The following is a 21,618-nucleotide window of genomic DNA, read 5'->3' as shown; positions in this document are numbered from 1 at the left end:
TTTTAATTAATAATAAAATCCATTAGGATGCTATTAATCATAAAAATCCATTCGATGAAAACAAAAATTAAAGTGTTTTGTCTTTAGACATTTAATTATTTTAGAAAAAATATGGTAAGAAAATAATTGCACAAAATGTATTATGATTGAGATAAGAATAAATAAAAATAAAAATAATAATGAATTTAATTTTTTATTAATTAAAATTCCAATTATAGCATTGTTGTGAGTGCTGTGCCACACACATTTGCCACCTGGACATTGTGGCTGTACTGCGCAGGTGAGTGTACTACGCACCCCTTCGCTATCGCATGTGCTTTAAAAGCCATACTGTGCGCTTTACGCACCTTGCGTATCCAAGCTTCTCTCTCTCTCTAAAAAAGGTCTCTCTCTCATTATCTATGGTTAAAACTGCGTTGACTGACAGATGAACAAACTTCGCCCTCTTTGTTGAATGGCGGTTGACATCGCCGGAACCCTAACTCCGGTGAACATCCGGCGCAAGTTTCTGCCTTTTTCTCCGGCCTTAGCTCTGTGGTTGGCGGTTGGTAATTGTTTCTCTCTATGAGTCTCTCGTCGTTCGCCGTTCGATGCTCGAATCTAGGGTTTTGAGAGGTTCGAGGGTTTGGAGAGGTTGAATTTCGTTTGATGTGCTGTCTTTGTTGTTGTACTGTTTGTGTGAACCGTTGTTTTGGCGTTGAGGATGAAGAGAATGAGGTCCAGTGACGATCTCGATTCGAATTCGAATTCGAACCGGTCGTCGTCGTCGCATCGGGCGTTCTACTTCAAGTCGGAGAATGTAAGGAAGGGGCTGCTGTCATCGTCGTCGTCGTCGCGGTACGACCGCGATCGATCCGCGGAGGAGGATCGAGAGAGCTCGAGATCGGTGCGGAAGCGGTTGGATCACGATTCCGAAGGCTTTGATCGGAGAAAGGGATTTGAACGGTCCAGGGATTTGGTTTCATCGCCCCGGAGTGGGTACGGAGGCGATAGAGATCGGATTCACCGGTCGGAGAGCTTTGGTGGGGCGAGGAGGGAGTTTCCGAAGGGGTTTCGATCGGAAAGGGATCGATCGCGGCGAGAAGGAAGCGTTTCTTCGTGGCGGAGATTTGGGAGTAAGGAATTTGAGGAAGGGAGAGGGAGTAGAGGTGAGTTGGAGGGTAGAGGGAATGTGAGGAGGGATGTGAAGTCTCCAAATTGTTCGAAAGAATCTGGGAGTGAGCAATCGAGGATTAGGTCGCCGAGGGGAGTGAGAGAGGGGAAGTCGCCCACGTGGTCGAAGGAGTCGGGGAGTGAACAGTCGAAGATAAAGTCCCCTACGGGGTTGAAGGGAGGGAAGTCCCCGACTTGGTCGAAGGACTCGGGAAGTGAGCGGTCCAAGAGCGTTGAAGTCAAGAAGGCGGAGGAGTTGCAGGCTGAGAGTGGTAGTAGCAGTGAAATGGAAGAAGGGGAGTTGGAGCCTGAACCCGAAGCACTGCCTTGTGGTGGGTTGGATTCGGATCATAAGGAGAATGAGAGTGAAGACCCCGTGGAGGATGCCAATGCAAACGTAGAGGTTGAAGGGAAAGCAGTGTCAGAAAATGTAGCAGAGGTGAAGAATGAAATTGCTTCTGAGGGGAAAACAGAAGCTGGATCTCCTTCGAGCCATGAGACAGAAAAAGATGCAGGGAAGGAAGTTGATGAGATGTCAGATTGTGAGAAGGTTTCCAATGATAGAATGAGTGGGAGTGGAGATGCAATTGAAGATGGGGTGGGTGAGAATAATGGTGGCAACAAGGAAGAAGAATGCTCCAGGGAGAATAGCAGTGGTAAGGAGGAGGAAGCAGGAAAGGAAGAATTCGTTGAGAAAATATTGCCATTGGAAGAGGATCAAAAGGAACGGAAGGCGCGCAAGGATATAGATCTTGAGGTTGCAGTGAGGGATATTGATTTGACAGAACCCAGTAAGGAAGCTGCAGGAGAAAATGGAGTTCCTGAAGTAAATTTGACCCTTCTGTCGGCTGGTTTCAAGGATAAGGGCAAGAGTGTGGCTGTTTCACCTTCTGATGTTGATGACTCCGCAGAGGAAAGGGTGTGGATGGAAAGAGAATTGAGAGATCCTTTAACCTGTCGGGATGCTGATATGGAAGGACCAAGTACTAGGGGCTTTGAGTTGTTCTCTAGTTCCCCTGTTAAGAAATCAGAGAGGTCTGACCAATCAGGTGCTAATAAGCATAAAGATGAGAAGCTTTCACTAGAGCCTCTTGATCTTTCTCTTAGCTTACCAGACGTTTTGCTACCTATTGCTTCCCATGATGCAATCCCAGCAGCTCCTGGTTCCCCCAGTTATACGAGGAGTGTTCAGTCATTATCTAACACATTTCTCACCAATTCTGATGGATTTACTGCATCAATGTCCTTTTCAGGTTCTCAGCATTTTGTTCACAATCCAAGTTGTTCGTTAACGCATAATTCACTTGACAACTATGAGCAATCGGTGGGCAGTCGCCCAATATTTCAGGGAATTGATCAAATTTCACATGGAGCATGGCAGGGGCAGACTTCAAATGAGCCCAAGCACAAAGAAGTTCCCTTGTACTCAAGAATGTTGATGAATGGGAATGGCTCTCTTCATCACTCTCAAGCAGCAGAAGGTGTTAGAAATGGTAACTCCAGGCAAGGACAACATCTTAAAGCTGAAGGAAGCTCTAAATTACCCATTGGACTTGATCGGCAGCTGAGTTTCCAGAAACAGTTGTCAGGGGTACAGCCATGGCACCACAATGATGTTAGATCCCCCTCACAGAGCATTGGCTCCCGTGAAACCGGAAAAGAATATAGTAAAGATAAGGAAGTGCTCAGAGAGAAAAATGGTGGTAGTTTGTATAGGAGTGGTAGCTTCAAGGATCAGGAGCAACTTCCAATAGGTGGAGCTGATTTCGTTGAGACAATCATCGCCAGGATAGTTTCTGAACCAATGCATGTAATGGCTAGGAGATTTCATGACATGACAGCCCAATCCATAGCTTGTCTGAAGGATAGCGTTCGTGAGATCATGTTGAATGCAGATAAAATTATGCAGCTATCTGCAATTCAGAAAGCACTAGGGAACAGGTCTGACATTACATTGGAGATGTTATCAAAGTCACACCGGGCTCACTTGGAAATCTTGGTAGCTTTGAAAACTGGTCTTGAAGATTTTCTTCAGCAAAATAGTAGTATTCCATCATCTGAGTTAGGTGAGATCTTTCTGAACTTAAGATGTAGAAATCTGAATTGTCGGAGCCCTTTACCTGTGGATGAATGTGAGTGCAAGATCTGTGTGCAAAAGAAAGGTTTTTGTAGCGCCTGTATGTGTCTTGTATGTTCAAAGTTTGACATGGCATCTAATACATGTAGTTGGGTTGGGTGTGATGTTTGTCTTCATTGGTGCCATGCTGATTGTGGCTTACGAGAATCATTCATTAGAAATGGCCGTGGTGAAGCTGGGGCTCAAGGTACTGCTGAGATGCAGTTTCATTGTCTTGCTTGTGATCATCCTTCTGAGATGTTTGGCTTTGTAAAGGAGGTTTTCCAAAATTTTGCTAGAGACTGGAGTGCTGAAACCCTTTCCAGGGAACTTGAATATGTCAAGCGGATTTTTCGCCCCAGTGAGGATGTGAGAGGGAGAAAATTGCATGATATTGCTGATCAGATGCTGGCAAGATTGGCTTTTAACTCGCAAATCCACCTTCCTGAGATCTATAATTATATTATGAGCTTCCTAACAGGTGAGCTTTCTATTTTCTACTACACTGGAAGAATTTTATTGAAATTTAAATATTTATTGATGCCCAAATTTCATGTTTTTGCTCTGTGCCATGTATCTTGATATGTGGAGCTAATGTCCTGTTTGGTTCTCCTTAGATGGTAAAGCCAAGAATTTTTTTTTGAGACAAATTTCACTACTTCAATCATTAGAGTAAAAGAAATATCAAGAGTAACAAAACAGATTCTTGTTTCTTTTGCACTTTAAATATCGTAAAAAATGCCTCTTCTTCTATTTGTGTGAAGCTGCTACCTGGAGAATGTGCTAGGTGTGTATTTATCATTTATGTCGTATTAATAGCTCATTACTCTGATGATATTTGTTATGCCTAAATGGATGAAATGAATAATTCATTGCTTCTGCCTGTTCAAAAAGAAAAATCAATACTTCTGTACTTGTAATTCGCTCACTTTTAATTTAACCACTGTATATGCATATTTGCAATACATGCATGATTTATAGGAACACTAAGCAATATCTGAGACATATTGCAATGATATGTCCATCTTGATGTATATATCTTCCTGACTATATTATATGTGCCAACATTTCCAAGCAAGTTTAGGCAATATAAAAAATTCTCTCCTGTCAAAACATGCTGCTACGGCTGCATATTATATAGATTCTTCAAAGTACATATTTTGCTTGTACCGGTGGTTCTTATCATGTAGATTCTGGACTTCATGGTTTCACAAACTGGTGAAGAAGTTTTTAGTGTTTTGAAGGCTCAATGTAATTTTGACAAAATATACTACTTTGTGGATTGGAAAAACTATAAAACTATTGTTTTGATTCTTCAATCTGTCCATTTACTGTTGCGTGTATACTGGTATTGCTTGCTTATGTCAGTGATTCTTATCATTTTGATTATGCTCAAAACTGGTGAACCATTTAGTATGAAAAATCTGTCTTAAGTGTTTGTTTGAACATCAAATGGATTACTTTTAGACTCATCGTCACTGGTGCCTTGCATTATTAGAGAATAGTGAAGTGAGGTATGTTTAATATTTATCAATTAGATTAATGCCACCCTTCACCAATTTTCCTCTGTGTCTAACTTCACCCCCTCCATGGCAAGGCCCTTAGCCACCTCATTTTCTCCCCTAGGCAAGGAAGGCATCAGTAGTTCATAATTATTCATTCATCTTGTGAAGAAAAGTGGTGGCAACTAGCATTTATTTTTCACATTCAGCTTGTTTAAAATTGCAACCTTAATTACGAGTCATTATTTACATGCTTTATTTTTTCCATTGCAGAAAGTGACTCGGCGAAGTTTGTCCACACTCCTCTCTCTGGAAAGGAGCTTCCAGCTTCTAATTTTCCTGGAAAAGAAATACCCAACAAGAACCAAGTACAAGCACACAATGGGACTGCTGGGACGAGCCAAGAGGCCACATGGAGAAATTCTGCTTACTCAGAAAAGTCTCCTCAGTTGGAAAGAGCATCCAGTCTGCTTCCAAGCTTTGATTATGAGCGGAATGATAAGCGGACCATGGAAACAGAGTTGCAGAGAAATGCTCAAAAGGATCCTGTTTTTGATGAATTAGAAAGCATTGTGAGGATCAAACAGGCAGAGGCTAAAATGTTCCAATCACGTGCCGATGATGCAAGGAGAGAAGCTGAAGGCCTGAGACGCATAGCAGTAGCTAAGAACGAAAAAATTGAAGAAGAGTACACAAGTCGAATTGCAAAATTGCGTTTGGTTGAGACAGAGGAAATGCGCAAACAAAAGCTTGAAGAACTCCATAGTCTAGAAAGGGCTCATCGGGAATACTACAATATGAAGATGAGAATGGAAGAGGATATAAAAGATCTATTATTGAAAATGGAAGCAACAAAACGGAACCTTGCCATATGAGTGGCTGCTGCAAGGATTTTCCTTTTGTAACTGGCACAGTCTCAGGTAATTGTATCTTTTAGTGTTAAAATTTTAATATTCCAGTGTTGTAGCTTTAGTGGGTTCTCAGTTCCTGTTGTCTTGTTATCTTGTTGCATCTTTCAATTTAGGGTTTTTTTTTTTCTTCCTTCCCTGTTCTTTCTCTGCTAACATAGTCTGTACAGAGAATGTTCCATCCCTTTATGTTACAAAACAGTTCCATTTATGGAAGCAATCTGAAAGAGAAATTTATAGGTCTGAGTTTTAAAAAATTGAAGGCATTACTTTTTGACTCCTGAGTCGATTTTTCATATGGTGGGTGTGTACAAATGTGATACCGCTGTATTCATAGGTGGATGGCTTAAAGAGTTTGAAATGAAACCTGATCTTTAGAATAGACCAGATATACCAGATCTCTAGAATAGACTATGTTTCTTTTACTAGAACAAGGAATTGTTTCAGTTGGTTGATCATTTGTTAATCCTGATGGTTTTTTCTGGATTTGTTGGGAGATGACTTTCAAAGTTTGAATCAAACCTACTTGGTAGACTAAAGCATCGATCTTTTGAATAAACCAGATGTAGCAATGATTTCTGGTGAAACTAGGCATTGACTAAAACAAGGGATTGGTCCAGTTGGATGGTTCTTTGTTGAATCTAACCCTGATAAGAGTCAGTCTATTGAGAGACCCAAAATCCAATTTGTAGTTTTCTTCATCGGACCAATCCCTTGATTAATCTGCTTTCCTGCCTAAACCACTGAAGGAATTACTAAACTCATGTTGCTTTCACCCGGTTAAACGAGTTTATGACATCTAATACTTGCCCTAGATGTTGTCTTTTTCATTCAGGAACCCACTTCAACCTCTCTTTAGGCTCTTTTGTCTTTCAATTCTTCCTCCAGAGCTACAACCACTGACTTGACTTTTGTTAAGTTGAAGTATTTGAAAGGAGAGGAGGGTAGAGAAAACATATGGTTTAAGATTTATTTGATCAATTTTGATGATCATTTTGATTTATTCACCGAAAACGACTTTGGGTTTGGTAGCCTCAACGATTATTTAAAATTTTTTGTAATCAGCTCCTTTATTTGAGATCAACATTTTAAACGCCGAAAGTACTCGGAAGCCCACAAACGCATGGGAGGCTTGTTTGGGGTTAAAATAGTTAATTTCATTCACCTCCCATGTACTTCTTGTATTTTGAGTGAGGGTAGTTGAATAAAAAAATAAAATAAAAAGGATAGTGGAGGTATTTGAAGAAATTTCAAATCTACGAGGGTCAGATGTATTGAGTTAAATGAAATTAATCCTATTTAAAGTAACTTTTTAAAAATAACTTTAATTAAATTTGAAAGTGATAATTAATTCTAAAATTATTTGTCAAGAATAAAATAGTTCTTTCAATGGACACATAAATTCTAGAATTAATTTTGGATATATTTTGATAGAAGACTTTGAGTATGTTTGATAGTGATTTTTTTGAAACGTTTTTAATATTTATAATATTTAAAAATTTTTACCTTTTAAAATTTAAAAATATTAAAAATATTTTTTAAAATAACTCTTCTTTAGATAGGTTTCATAATATTTGAATTAATGGCAAATTTTTAAGCATTTATTGTGAAAAATAAAGTGATTTTTTAATAACATATTGTTTTTTCTTAGTAAAAAACAATTATTTTATTAAGAAAAATAAAATACGGCCAACAAAAGTGAATTTGGAGAATTAGGATCAAAGTACAAACATTGATCTAAACTCAGTTAGGGTTCCAATAATCAACAACTACAATTACAACTCAAGTGGGAAACAAGCCAAATTCCCGATTCAAATTTCAGTTTTCAGTTACTCTACTATATATCTAGTCATCTTCTCCATCAAAGTCTGAATCATCGGTTGGTTGGTCACTCTCAGAGTCGCTCACCACATACCTTGTCTGCACACGGTTTTCCCTCTGTGGTCTGGTCCTTGCTGGCATCACAACTTCATTTGATTCCCCTCCTGAGCTGTTTGAAGTAGAAGCAGAGCCCGAATTTTCTTCAGTTTCAGCTGTCTCGTCTTCTTCCCCAGTACTGCCCAGCACAGATCCACTTTTCTTGTTAAATGGTGATGCCCTCATCTTCCTCACCTTCTTCTCTGGAGAGATTCCCAAGGTTTCTGCCGGTTTGAAGATTTCAGTTAGCAGTGTCTGCCCCAGTAGCTGGGGCTGCTGCTTGTTGGCTGCTCCTCTCTTGTTCTTTGCAGCAGCAGCAGCAGGCTTAGCAGCTGCTGCCTTGGCATTTGCAGCTGGTTTTCTGCCTCCCTTCTTTTTTACGTCCGAGGCAGATACTTCTTCTACCTCAAAATCTTCGTCATCTTCATCATCATCAGAAATTTCTGTGAAAGAGGCCAAGGGCTTTTTCTGTGCTGCAGCCCTTCTGCTGGGTTCTTTCTTCCTAGCTGCTGGCACTTGTGGAACTTCAGCTTCCATAGCTGTGAGAAAGGAAAAGAAGTTTCCATATGTCAGGCAATTCCAAGGGACATTCCCACATACAGGGAAACTTTAAAACCTAGGTTTTCAAATACTGCCCAATTAACCCTCAGGATAATGATATGAAGACACCATTACAGTAGGCAAGATGAAGTTACCTGCAGATCCATCAGGAGAAGACTCAAGGTTATAAGCAGCAAGTCGTTCCTTCAACTCATGTACTTCATCATCATCCTCATCCTTCAGAACTGAAGTGGGCATTTCCTTCTGAAAAAGGGAATTGAAACAGAATGAGTTCTACAGAGCTCCCTTCAAAGGAAGAGTCCCCATGCATTATGTAAAGAAAAGGTGTATTTTTTTTCTCTAAAAGATGAAGCCAACCTTTTTGGCTGGGGCCTTCCTTGGAGCTGCCCTGCCCTTTGGCTTCACCACCTCAGGAACACTCTCTGATGAAGCATATACAAAGGTTAGTATACATCAAATGTCTCAACTCCAAAGAAGAGAGCTGACTCTCTGCTTTCCAGCAAATAATACTTATTCCAGGTCCTTACCCATTTCCATTGCAGAGCTAGCTGACACATCCATGGTTTCTGCAGCAGGTTCAGCATTGTTGGCCTTCTTATTGTTCTTTCGGGGGTTCTTTGGTGCCTGTCTAGAAACCTTCATACCAGCTTCACTCATTACCCTGCTTTTCAACTGCTTCCTGGTCTCCTCTGCACGGGCGTCATTTTTGTCTTGCTCCTACATAATGTACAAAAATTAGATAAGAAACCAGCAAGAACGAAATTCTGAATAAGCACGAAAAAAGAAGGTGTGAGGTTTTTATTCATACATCAAGTTCCCTCTCAAGGGCATCAAGATCTGTTATCCATAAGGCCTTTGGAGTTGCCTTTTTCAAATCATCAACTCCTTTGTTTAGCTTATCCCTGTCAGCACAGAGCTCCTGAACCTTCTCAAGTGTCAAGGTTCCAATTGCCATTGACAGTAGGTACTCATAATCAGTAGCCCTTACTCCTCCTTTGCTGACTGCATCCGTGTTTTCTTCAGCTTCTTCTGTATCATCAGTTGCCCCAGCAACAGCAATTTCGACAGACTTGGATTTCTTTGGGAAGGGAGTGAAACCTTTCTGATGCAACTCGTGGAAAAGATCAGCTCTTTTTCTGTTGCTGACGATGATCTCTCCTCTCACAACCCCAAGTATAAACCTGACTTTGTTTTCCAGTTTCAACAGCTCCAGTTCAAGATTGTCCAATAGAACTCTCTGCATGAAATTATTTATAATTAATCTATTTCTCACCAATAAATTAAAAACTTAAAGCTTCTGTATTACCTCCATGATTATGGATCACACCAACTTACCTTTCTTTTCTCATAAAATTCAAGTCTCAAATGAAAGAACTCCTCCAGAACTATACAAGGAAAAAAAGAAGTGTAAGTATAATGAGATTGTAATATATCGAGAGATTAACTTAATCTTGACCACAAGGTCACTTTTCATACTCTGTTCAGGGGTTTCATATTTCTTGATTGTGCCATTTGAGTCAAACAGGTGCATGTTACTTGTGGAGATTTTAGTGGTGAGCTTGAATTTCTGCAGCAAACCCTCCTGTTTCGCCATGAGCAAGTTCTCTTCAGACATTATAACTTCAAAGTGTACTGTTGTGTCATCATTGTGCTCTTTGTAATCCTGCAGCCCAAAAAAAGTTTCTTATGAGAACAAGAACCTCTTTAATGCACCTTTTCATGATATCAAGAATTGAACATAAATGCATCATTTACCTTGATGAAAGGATCCTTGATTTTATCATTCCCTGTCATAATGGACTCCAGAAATTCCTTGTAATCCTGAGTCCATTTCCTGACGGGCAACTCTGAAATCCTGAGCGTTGTCTCATTAACTTCTTCTATTATTCCTTTAACAGTGTAGCCAACTGATTCTTGCTTTGTTGGGTCCGTTTTCTCAATAGTTCCCCTGAATCCTCTGTACCATGGATCCATAGGCTCCATCATCTCACCATTCAGCAAGCGTCTCACATTCGCAATAATATCTCTTGGGTTATAATTTGGGATGGAAGAGCTCCACCCGGTCCCAATGCCTTCACTTCCATTGACTAGAACCATTGGAATAGTTGGGACATACCTGAATCACAAAACAAAATAATTCTGTTCATCTACAGCTCCTCTTTAATTAACATCTACTAATTTCCTTTCCCCTTTTTTTTCTGAAAAAACTTACCAAGTAGGTTCTATGGATTGTCCATCTTCATTTAGGTAGTCTAGTAGGATATCATCATCTTTTGGGAACAGGAACCGCGTGATTGGAGAAAGTCGAGTGTATATGTACCTTGCACTTGCATGATCTTTTCCTCCCTAAAACAAAGTTAAAAACATAACATGGTAAGAATAACAGTTAAAATGATGCATGGGGGTAGAAGAAGCAGAACTTGTTTGAGTCACCTGATGACGAGTTCCAAATTGACCATTTGGTAGAAGAAGGTTTATGTTGTTGCTGCCCACAAAGTCCTGTGCCATGCCAATAATGGTGCTGGCAAGACTCTGCTCACCATGATGGTAAGCAGAATGCTCAGAGACATAACCAGAAAACTGAGCAATTTTTGCTTCTTTAATGAAGTTACGCTTGAAAGAGCAAAAAAGAATCTTCCTTTGACCTGGTTTTAGGCCATCAACCATTGAAGGAATAGACCTCTGAAGATCTGCCATAGAAAACAATATAAGCTCCTTGTTGACAAAGTCACTGTACTTTATGAGTTTCTCCTTCTGATCAAGGTAGGTTCCAGGCTGTGAGAAACCAGAAGATAATGAAGCTTCATTAGAAGAAAAATTCTAAATATGACAACTTTTGATTTCAAAATTCTGTATTTATCTAATGAAATCCAACCTGAAACTGCCGAAGCCAATTCTTCCTTTCTTCTATCTTCTTCTTACTGAAAGCAAGTTCAATTGCATCTCCGTCCTTCTCATCAACCCACATGAAATCTTTTTTGTGCTTCCCAAGATCCTTGAAGTACTCTTTCCCTTCCTTTGAAGTGCTGGTTCCCAACCCCTGTGGAGTTTCAGAAGAGGAAAGAACAAACATTAGTGTAAAGGATAATTAATGATTGAAGATGAGAGGGCATGTTAACAAGTACCATATTGGTTCTGTTCACAATTCAATGAGACAAACCTTATAGTACTTGATTGACCAACCACTTGCATTTCCCCCCAAGCTTTCCTTCCATGATTCATACTCTGGCATTGAATAAAAGGATAATACCCTTCCATTTCTATGAGTTGCCTGTACATTATATACATATTAATGACATATGGTTCCTTCTAAAAGAAGACCCATTCAAGATAAAACTGAACCTGATACTGACCAAACTAAAAGATACTGACCTTCACAATAGGTGTTATGAACTCAACTAAGAAAGATGGAATTTTTAGCAGTGAAGGCCAGAATGAATGAATGAAATTTATCAATAGTCCTTTGATGTGAGAGCCATCATGATCCTGTGTAAGAGAAGAAATAAACTACTGTTAACCAAGGACTCATATTACTCTATTGGCAAAGGCCAATAACAGTCGCAAGTAAAGCAGGAAAACTGGAATTGTTTGGCCAACCTGATCAGTCATTATCATCAAATGACCATATCTTAATGACTTGATACTGTCATACTCCTTCCCTTGCTGTAGTCCAAGAATCTGCTTGATGTTCTGAATTTCTGCATTCTCTAAAATCTGCTTCTTTTGAGCATCCCTCACATTAAGCAATTTACCTCTCAATGGGAACACGCCATAGTGGTTTCTGCCCACAACAGAAATTCCAGCCATCTGCATATTCACTTCTGTTAAAATTTACCAAAAGCAGAACCAACTTCAAGGCTGAAATGAACTACTAAAGATATGCATGACTACTTACTGCAAGAGCCTTAGCTGAGTCTCCTTCTGTCAAAATCAAGGTGCATTTCTCGGAGTTCCTCCCTCCAGCATCATTAGCATCCTCTAGCTTGGTAATCCCAGTAAGCCTCTGTCTTTTTGTTCCATCAGTTTTCTTGAGATCTTTGTTCTGCTTATAATCTGCCCATGAGAGTAGACTTTCCACCACACCAGACTTGGATACTGCAACAAGATTAATGATAACAATGAACAAGATCCTGCAATAGCTAGAATTCCACAATACTGATAATCAAACAGTGGTATGTACCTTTCTTCAAGAACTCTTGTGAGAGCTCGCATTTAGACCCGAAACTACTTTGGCGAATTGTCAATGTTTCTTTAGTTTGAGAATCAAAAGCAGGGTTGTCAATAAGAGCATTGACAAAAACCCACAAGTGATTTTTCACTGTGTGAGCTTTGATGTTGGCATTCTTGTTCTTCTTATTGACAATACTCATTACAAAGTTTGCAATCTGGTTGGTAACGTAATCAACATGAGTCCCACCCTTGATCGTGGCGATACTATTTACGAAGCTGACCTGGTCAAATCATTCATCCCCATAAATTATGTTAAGTTTCATAAAAGAAATAGTAGCTTGCACTGCTAAATTAATTCAAAATATATTTCTGGTTTAAACTTTTCTCAGTATTACCTGTTGAAACTGCCCTTCGCTCAGACTCACACAAATCTCCCACCTCTCATTTACTTTTTCTGCAATCCTGGTACAAATAATTGAATCTAGTAAGGAACTCAAGTCATAGAAACAAGAGAAATTTCAAATGGTTTGCTTGAAAGTTCTTAGAGTTCTACCTCGGGAGAGATTCTGGCCTAGATTTGGCAGCAGATTGCAGATAGAGATTAACATAGTCATTGAATGATTTCACAGGGATTCGCTGTCCATTTAGCTCAACCTTCACTGTCTTACCGAGGCATCCCGCTATGTCAACCACACGCTTTTTCATCAAGGCAACAACATCATCTTCAAGATGGGTCATGTTGAACTTGGCCAAGTCAGGTTTGAATGAAACCTTGGTCCAATTTTCTCTCTCCTTGCACTTTGTTATAACTGGCTCAGATTTCTTTCCCATGTTGTTGGAGAATACCTTCATTTCAGAATCCCAAATTTACATAATTAGCATGAACAAGAACAGAACAACTAACTATCAATCTTAAACTTCTGAAAAAGCTCCATGCTACACAAGATTAAAAAAATTTCATATGCTTTCTCAGCAACCAAACAGATGGTAAATGATGAAACTAAGGGTACCACAATTACATGAAAACAACAAGAAAATCCAATTATACTATCCATTTGAACAACAAACTGAAACAAAAAACCTTAAAAATCCCTGATTAAGGACCAAATCAAGAATTACATTTCACAAAAAGGTAAAACCCAGACAAAAACCCTTAACTTCTCTTACCAAAAATCGACAATCAAGATCCAAAAATTTAAACATTGTAACCCTAATCTCTACTCAAGAAACATAAAATTAAAAGATTGAAGCCCTGATCTACACATAAAGAAGCCCTAATCCCTAAATGTGCAAACAGAAAAAACCATAATCACCAACCAAAACTCAAAAATCATTAATTACAGTTCAAAAATGTAAAACCCGAAAAAAGAACTCCTCATTCAAGAACCAAAAGAAAATAAAGAAACCCTAATCCTAAGCCCAAATACTTTTATACCTGCTTATACTTCTTCTGGCGCCTCCCATCTGCGGTCTCGATCACAAACTCCGTTGAAAAAATATTCGTGAGCTTCGCCCCGTACCCATTCCTCCCACCGGTCGTCTTCTTCACATCATCATCGTAATTACTACTAGTCAACAAGTGCCCAAAAATCATCTCTGGCACATACACCCCCTCCTCCTGGTGAATCTCCACCGGCACACCATCCCCATTGTTGTACACACTGATGCAGTTCTTTTCCACGTCGATCACCACCTTCACTGAGTCCATCGACGGGTCTCTTTGCTTATTGTCCGCCGCATTCACCAGTATCTCGTCGAAGATCTTGTAAAGACCCGGAACATAGGACACGGATCGGTGAACCATCTCATTGTTCTCGAAAACCCAGAGTGCTTGAGTGTGCTTCTCGATGGAGCCGATGTAGGTGTCGGGTCGAAGGAGGATATGCTCCAGCTGAGACTTCTTCTGGTAGGTTTCTTCGATGGTTTTCCCGGCTGGTTTCGCCGGCATGTTGGCATTGTTGCTGGACTGTAAAGGAAGCTTGTTGTCGACAGCCATGGCGTGGAAATGGAGGAGACTGATGGGGAGACAGACACAGAGATGGTGTCTAGGGTTATTGATTTGTAGAGAGAGAAAGGAAGATTTATAGAGAGAGAAGGGAAAAGGTTAACGGTCGACTGGTTTGGAGTTTGAATTTGAATTTCGGGCGGGCTCTGAAACGGACGGTGGAGATTGGACCCTGGGGATCTGACGGTGGAGTTTGAATTTGTCAAAGGCTGACACACAGGCAACGCTAAAGCCCAAACTTAATGGCCTGATGTGAGCTTCTCAGTTCTGGGCTTTGGTCCAATAGCCCAACTTCTTTTATTATTATTATTTAATTTTTTTTTTAAATTTAATAAGCATCCGAGATCTCGAACCATGAATTATGTATATATAATTTTATACATGGCTTTCATTACGATTTTATTTGATAATTGTTTTTTTTTTTTAACTTTTCTATAATTAAATTTGACATGTTGCATTTTTAGTATATTTGTTGGAAATAATTTTTACCTGTTGAAATTTTATATTTTAATACTATAAATTAAATTTAATTGTTAAAAAATATTTTATTATTACTAGAATTAAATTAAGGTGGAGTTGGGGTTCGGGGCTTGGATTGGACAAAGGGCTAGGTTAGGTTGAACCATAGCACAACTGAGTTTCAATTTATGGATTGATTGGTTGATAGAGATAGAAAAAAAGAGGTTATTTGATTATAAATATCAAGCAAACATATATTCTTGGTTGACACAAAAGTATGCATATATTCTTTGTTTGATGCTTGCTACCAACTTGTTCCTTTCTTCTACAACAAGACATCCTTTTCTTTGCTTCCTCCCCTACGGAACTAATGCTTTTCTCATTGCCCATATATATTAAGACCATACACCTCTCACACTACTTTCCTTCTTGTTCTAATTTCTCTCACAATTATCTCAACTTCCCTCCTTCTATAATTTTTCATTAGCCTTCTCCATCTCAGTTTCTTTGAAAGATGGCTGACCAAATCCCTTTCAGCATTGCTGAGAAAATCTTGACTAAGTTGGGCTCCTTGGCTGTCCAGGAAATTGAACTGGCTTGTGGTGTTAGAGAGGAGCTGAAAAAGCTTGGGGACACATTGACCACCATCAAAGCTGTGCTTCTGGATGCTGAGGAGCGGCAGGAGAGGGAGCATGCAGTGGAGAATTGGGTGAGGAGGTTCAAAGATGTCATCTATGATGCGGACGACTTGTTGGATGACTTTGCAACCTATGACTTGAGGCGAGGAGGAATGGCAAGACAGGTTAGTCGCTTCTTCTCATCTTCAAATCAGGTTGCATTTCATTTTAGAATGGGTCATGGAATCAAAGTTATTAGAGGAAGGCTAGATGGCATTGCAAGTGATATCTCTAAGTTCAATTTTATTCCAAGGGCGACAACTAGCATGCGGATAGCGAATAGGGGGAGAGAGACCCACTCTTTTGTATTGATGTCTGAAATAATAGGAAGAGATAAAGATAAAAAGAAGATTATAAAATTATTGTTGCAATCAAACAATGAAGAAAATCTTTCTGTTGTTGCCATTGTTGGTATTGGGGGTTTAGGTAAGACTGCCTTAGCCCAATTGGTATACAATGATGAGAAGGTGGTAAGACATTTTGATCTTAGGTTGTGGGTGTGTGTTTCTGATGATTTTGATGTGAAAATCCTAGTTAGAAACATCATAAAATCTGCAACAGATGAAAATGTAGATAATTTGGTGTTGGAACAATTGAAAAACAAACTTCATGAAAAATTAAATTCCAAGAGATACTTGTTAGTAATGGACGATGTTTGGAATTACGATTTTGAAAAATGGAATCAATTGAGGATTTTGTTGAAAGTTGGTGCTAGGGGGAGCAAAGTTGTAGTGACTACTCGAAACTCTAAAGTTGCATCAATTATGACAATTGATCCCCCATATGTTTTGAATGGTTTAAACCATGATCAATCTTGGGGTTTGTTTAAAAGTTTAGCATTTGGAGAAGAGCAACAAAGAGCACATCCAAACCTCCTAAAAATAGGAGAAGAAATTACAAAAATGTGCAATGGAGTCCCTCTCGTAATCAGAACTTTAGGAAGGATATTGCATTCTAAAACCGAAGAAAGTCAATGGTTGTCCATAAAAAACAATAAAAATCTAATGTCGCTTCGAGATGGGAACAACATATTATTGGTACTAAAGTTAAGTTATGATAATTTACCAAGTCATTTGAAACAGTGTTTTACTTATTGTGCATTGTTTCCAAAAGACTATAAAATTGAAAAAAAAAAAGTTGATACAATTATGGATGGCTCAAGGTTACATTCAACCTTCGGATGAAAATGAATATCTAGAGAATGTTGGTGATCAATATTTCGAGGAGTTATTATCACAGTCATTGTTTCAAGATATTGAAAAAGATGATAACAATAATATATTAAGTTGTAAAATGTATGACCTTATCCATAATCTAGCAGAACTTGTTGTAAAGTCTGAGATCTTTATTTTGACGGATGATGTGCAAAATATGTCGGAAAGAGTTCATCATGTGTCATTTGACGAATGGAGTCCGAAGATGAAGGTTTTAAAGGCAAAACCCATAAGAACATTATTTATGCTCTCTAAAGGTCGTTTTCATTGTGGTGACGATGTTCATTCTACAGTGAATACACTTATTCCAAATTGCAAGTGTCTACGGGTGTTGGACTTATCTTATTTAATAATTCTTGGAGGGCTGCCAAAGTCTTTAGTTAAATTGGTTCATTTGAGATATCTCGACCTTTCTGGGGGTGGATTTGAGGTACTTCCTAGTGGAATTACAAGCTTACAAAACCTGCAGACATTGAAACTCTCGAAATGTCATTCTCTTAAAGAATTGCCAAGAAATATAAGAAAAATGATCAACTTGAGGCACCTCGAGATAGATGGATGCCAGAGCTTGGCTTATATGCCTTGCAGATTGGGAGAATTGACTATGCTTCAGACCCTACCATTATTTGTTATTGGGAAAGGTGACCGTGAGGGAATAAGTAGGCTGAATGAATTGCAATGCCTTAACAATCTAAGAGGAGGGCTAGAGATTAGAAATCTTCAAAGAGTGAAGGGTGGGGCATTAGAATCCAAAGAAGCAAACTTGAAGGAAAAACACTACCTTCAGTCCTTGGCATTAGAATGGAGGTGGTGGGAGCGGGGGGAAGATTACCAGAATGGAGAGGATGGTGAGTTGGTGATGGAAGGCCTGCAGCCATGCCCAAATCTAGGAGCTCTACATAGATGGTTACACAGGTGTGAGGTTTCCGAGTTGGATGAGTTCCGTGCTGCCTTCTCTCCGGCGTCTGCATCTTACACATCTGCATGCGTTGGAATACGTGTTGGAAAACTCTTCATCAGCTGAGCCATTCTTTCCATCTCTTAAAACACTCAAGCTGGATAGGTTGCATAATTTGAAGGGATGGTGTAGGAGGGAGATAGCAGGAGAGCAAGCTCCTTCATTTCCTTCTCTTTCTGAATTACAGATCTATTGGTGCGATCAGTTAACAACCTTCCAACTGCTTTCATCCCCTCATCTTTCAGAATTACATATCCAGTATTGTTGTAGCTTGGAATCTCTGCAACTGCCTTCGTGTCCTTCTCTTTCTGAATTAAAGATCTACAAGTGTGATCAATTAACAACCTTCCAACTGCTTTCATCTCCTCTTCTTTCGCTAATGCAAGTCAAATATTGTGGTGGATTGACATCCTTCCAACTGCTTTCATCTCCCCGTCTTTTTAAATTACTTATTTGGGATTGCAGAAGCTTGGAATCCCTGCAACTGCCTTCGTGTCCTTCTCTTTCTCTATTATGGATTGGTACGTGTGATCAGTTAACAACCTTAAAACTGATTTCATCCCCTCATCTTTCTAAATTATTTATCGGGGATGGCAGTTGCTTGGAATCCTTGCAACTGCCTCATTTACCTTGTCTTGAGGAACTATGGCTGGGTAGAGTCCATGAGGAGATACTATGGCAGATAATTTTGGTCTCTTCTTCATTAAAGTCTCTGCATATTTGGGGCATAAATGATATGGTATCTCTACCAGATGATCGACTACAACACCTCACTTCTCTCAAGTCCTTACAAATTGAGGATTGTGATGGACAAATGTCTCTGTTTCAAGGGATTCAACATCTCAGCGCCCTTGAGACGTTAGAAATTGCTAAATGCGGGCAGCTCAATTTGTCAGATACAGAGGCTTATGATGGTGGCTTGCAATTTCAAGGCCTTAGAAGCTTGCGTCAACTATTTATTAAAGGAATTCCAGCATTGGTGTCTCTCCCAAAGGGGCTTCAACACGTTACCACACTGGAAACTCTCTCAATTAGAGAGTGTTCTTATTTCATCACTTTACCAGACTGGATAAGCAGCTTAACTTCCCTTTCAAAGCTGGAAATTGGGGGGTGCCCTAGATTCAAGCTTGGAGATCGGTCCAAGATTGCTCATATTCCAACAGTTGACATCCAGCTAACATATGTTTCAGGTCTGAAATGCCAACCATTCTTCTCATTTTTTTTATGGCTTCATTTTTATTATTTTACAATCAATTTTCTCTATTTTAGTAAATTCTTCATTTTCACACTTTATGTCTTTGATAACATGTTTTGATCAGTAGAATTCCAAAATTTTGTATTTTTGAATCAATTATTAACACTATAAGAAATCACACTTGTAGTCATTACTTGGTAAGGAAATACCAAATTAATTATGTTTCACGTTGAAAATTTTCCATTTACTTTAATCCTATCTTTAGTTTTTGGAAATTTAGATGGAAAGAAAATAAAGATAGAAAACAAAAGATTTTTTTTTTCCTATTTTGTATCAAATTAAATAATTTATACATATTTCTAACTAATTTAATTATATTTATATTTTTCATGGCAAACCAAATATGACAAAATCATTTTCCTTAACTTGTTTTTCTTTTTAACTTTCATTAATATTTTCATGTCCCTTCTCAGAGTTGTAATCTTCAATTGTCCACTATTGTGAGGAAGTTGCCAAAAGAAACATGTGCAGATTGACCTACGATTGCTCATGTCCCTACAACTCTTATTGGCATTCTATCATGCTCTGCTGCATGAAGGAATCCCACTCTATTCGGTTTAAGACCGCCATCCACAATTTTCAGGTTTGCAATGCTACATATTTTCTCACTTTTGATGGATTCATCTTTCATGATTTTTCTATAAAACCTATAAGTATGTTGGACTCTTTTTTCAGTGCTAGAAATCCAGGAAAGAAAGTCTGAAGGAAAACAATACCTTCAATGCTCGAGACTATATTAGGAAAGCCCGATTATTGGTGAGAGACAGATCATTGGTGGCTTCAAGAATATGGGTGGTCTCTAAACTATTGGGATGGCCCAGAACCAGTTGCCAATAAGGGGATGAAGAGGCTGAGTCAATGATGAGGTTCTACCACTGTATGGTCAACTTCCTTCTTTACAATTTTTGAAACTTGAGAATCCAACTGCAGTGGGCTACATCCTCAATTCCTTATCTTTCTAAATTTTATATATCAGAAAATGCCATCACTTGACATCTTTGAATTTCATCTTTGAATTTGCTTTTATCTCCCTACCTTTCTCAATTAGATATGTATCACAGAATGCCATCACTTGATATCATTGAGTTTGCCTTCATCTCCTCGTCTTTGTAAATTAGACATCAACTATAGCACTAACTTGACATCCTTGGCACTACTTTCATATCATTTTTGCTTGCTTCACCTGCCATATAAAATGCTTAGATCAGTAAATATTGAAATTCATCATCTCTTCAAAGAGATCAATTGTTGGTAGTCGTTTGCCAAAATGTCTAGTTACTTGGTGTCTGTATTCTACATGTTTGGAAAATTTCTTAGATTAATTATTTTATTGCAGATGTAATTACCATCAAGTCAAAGAAAAATGGTATAATGGTAGCGCTAAACACTTCTTTCAAGTATGCATAAGGTCATAGGTGCTGCTGATAGCCTAATTTGCAGTTTCATAATCTAGAATTCTCCATACTTATTTGAAAGATGTCTAAAAGGCAAACTGAAGATTGAGTCAATATTTCTTAGGTTCTTGAAATTGATGTTGACTAGCAATGGATTACCGATTCATAAAGGAGAGCTCTTTAATTCTAGCATGTCACATGATAGGTTTCAGGTTTGCAATTCTACCTATATTCCTTTTTTTGCTAGTTACACTTTTCATTATTTTACAATCTATCTTCTAAGAACATTATACTCCATTTATAGTTCTATCAGTTATAATCATTTCTCTCTTTTGCTTTTGATCATTTACTTTCTCTTATTTGATTTATTAAAAATTGTTATAATTTGTTTTAGAGGAGGGGTCAAAAGAAGGAGAATTAGTAGAACCATTCTTCTCATTCCTGCCATGATGGAAAAACTCAAAAGTTGAAAAAACTGAAACAAATGGTGGAGGGGCTAGTAACACTGCTAGAACAACAATGACGTCTTTCATTCCTGCCGCAATTTCCTTTCCTTTCTATACTCCCTAAGCTGACATCCATGCTATTGCGTGAGTGTCTTGAGGATCAACAATATCTATACTTCCTTCTTGCATCGCCTTTAAAGTCAATGCCTATTGAAGGCATCAATGGATCTGACATCTTTTCTAGAAAAAGGGTAGCAACACCTAACGTCTCTCCCAATTTTTGGTAATTACAATATATCTTTATCTATTTGTCCAAGTCTAGATATCCCAAGTGTAGATATTAGTGATTTTGAATTCTGTCCTTGTCTTGGGGAACTTTTGCAAGTCAGAGATTTTTTACGATAAATATAGCATCCAATTTTTAGGTTTTGAGAGTTTGTGCCAAATATGTATTCCCCTTATCCAAGGTTAGTACCCCTCCCAAGGACCTCAGCATATTACTGCATCGAAAATCTAACACTTTAGGACCATGCTAATTTTCTGACTTGGGCATACTAGATTCATTTTACAATTTCATTCATCCTTCTGTTCTTGATCGTTTATCTCTTATTCATTTTCTAACTGAGCTAGGCAATCTAACTGAGCTGGAGTATATGAAGGAGTCTTCATCAGCAATGCCATTCTTCCCTTCTTTTAAAGGACTCCAAATTTTTGAGTTGCTGAATTGGAAGGAAGGTGGAGGAGAGACATATCACATAACTTAGTCTTTCAGAATGAGAGATCAATGATTGCCATAACTTGACATCCTTGACAATGTCTTCATCTTCTTCTCTTTCTCATTCAGATTGACATCCATTGTCTGTCTTCATTTCCTTGTCTTGAGG

At 38.7% G+C, this 21,618-nt stretch overlaps 2 protein-coding genes and 1 pseudogene across 2 annotated transcripts; 2 read left to right on the top strand and 1 right to left on the bottom strand.

The window, feature by feature from the left end:
• The first annotated feature begins 315 nt into the window (after positions 1–315).
• On the top strand, positions 316–5,815 carry LOC100248244 (protein OBERON 4). The gene is made up of 2 exons (XM_002274260.4): positions 316–3,749; positions 5,044–5,815. Exons 1-2 carry the CDS (start codon positions 704–706, stop codon positions 5,643–5,645), a joined length of 3,648 nt encoding a protein of 1,215 aa, XP_002274296.2. The 5' UTR covers positions 316–703; the 3' UTR covers positions 5,646–5,815.
• Positions 5,816–7,410: 1,595 nt separating this feature from the next.
• Positions 7,411–14,516, bottom strand: LOC100253371 (DNA topoisomerase 2). The gene is made up of 19 exons (XM_002274231.5): positions 13,762–14,516; positions 12,880–13,172; positions 12,722–12,788; positions 12,337–12,607; positions 12,052–12,251; positions 11,754–11,963; positions 11,529–11,642; positions 11,317–11,427; positions 11,032–11,196; positions 10,590–10,931; positions 10,369–10,502; positions 9,912–10,272; positions 9,633–9,819; positions 9,492–9,541; positions 8,965–9,393; positions 8,684–8,873; positions 8,514–8,578; positions 8,291–8,399; positions 7,411–8,134 (listed from the first exon to the last, which is right to left on the bottom strand). The coding sequence occupies exons 1-19, from the start codon at positions 14,320–14,322 to the stop codon at positions 7,524–7,526; spliced, it is 4,470 nt and encodes a 1,489-aa protein (XP_002274267.1). The 5' UTR covers positions 14,323–14,516; the 3' UTR covers positions 7,411–7,523.
• A 638-nt stretch (positions 14,517–15,154) lies between these two features.
• The window catches only part of LOC104881316 (putative disease resistance protein RGA4), a 43,781-nt pseudogene continuing 37,317 nt past the window's right edge, over positions 15,155–21,618 (top strand).

This window comes from Vitis vinifera, chromosome 13 (assembly GCF_030704535.1).
Source record: "Vitis vinifera cultivar Pinot Noir 40024 chromosome 13, ASM3070453v1".
Lineage (NCBI taxonomy): Eukaryota > Viridiplantae > Streptophyta > Magnoliopsida > Vitales > Vitaceae > Vitis > Vitis vinifera.
Note: the sequence above shows the minus strand (reverse complement) of the source record. Positions and strands in the feature narration are given on the sequence as shown.

What these genes read in the sequence shown, in the direction of transcription:
- LOC100253371 (XM_002274231.5), bottom strand. Translation starts at nt 14,322, where the DNA reads ATGGCTGTCGACAACAAGCTTCCTTTACAGTCCAGCAACAATGCCAAC. An exon ending in TCAAGGATCCTTTCATCAAG is followed by an intron (nt 9,820 to 9,911) that starts GTAAATGATGCA and finishes TTTGGGCTGCAG; the next exon opens with GATTACAAAGAGCACAATGA. An exon ending in TAGCTCTGCAATGGAAATGG is followed by an intron (nt 8,579 to 8,683) that starts GTAAGGACCTGG and finishes ATGCTTCATCAG; the next exon opens with AGAGTGTTCCTGAGGTGGTG.
- LOC100248244 (XM_002274260.4), top strand. Translation starts at nt 704, where the DNA reads ATGAAGAGAATGAGGTCCAGTGACGATCTCGATTCGAATTCGAATTCG. An exon ending in TATTATGAGCTTCCTAACAG is followed by an intron (nt 3,750 to 5,043) that starts GTGAGCTTTCTA and finishes TTTCCATTGCAG; the next exon opens with AAAGTGACTCGGCGAAGTTT.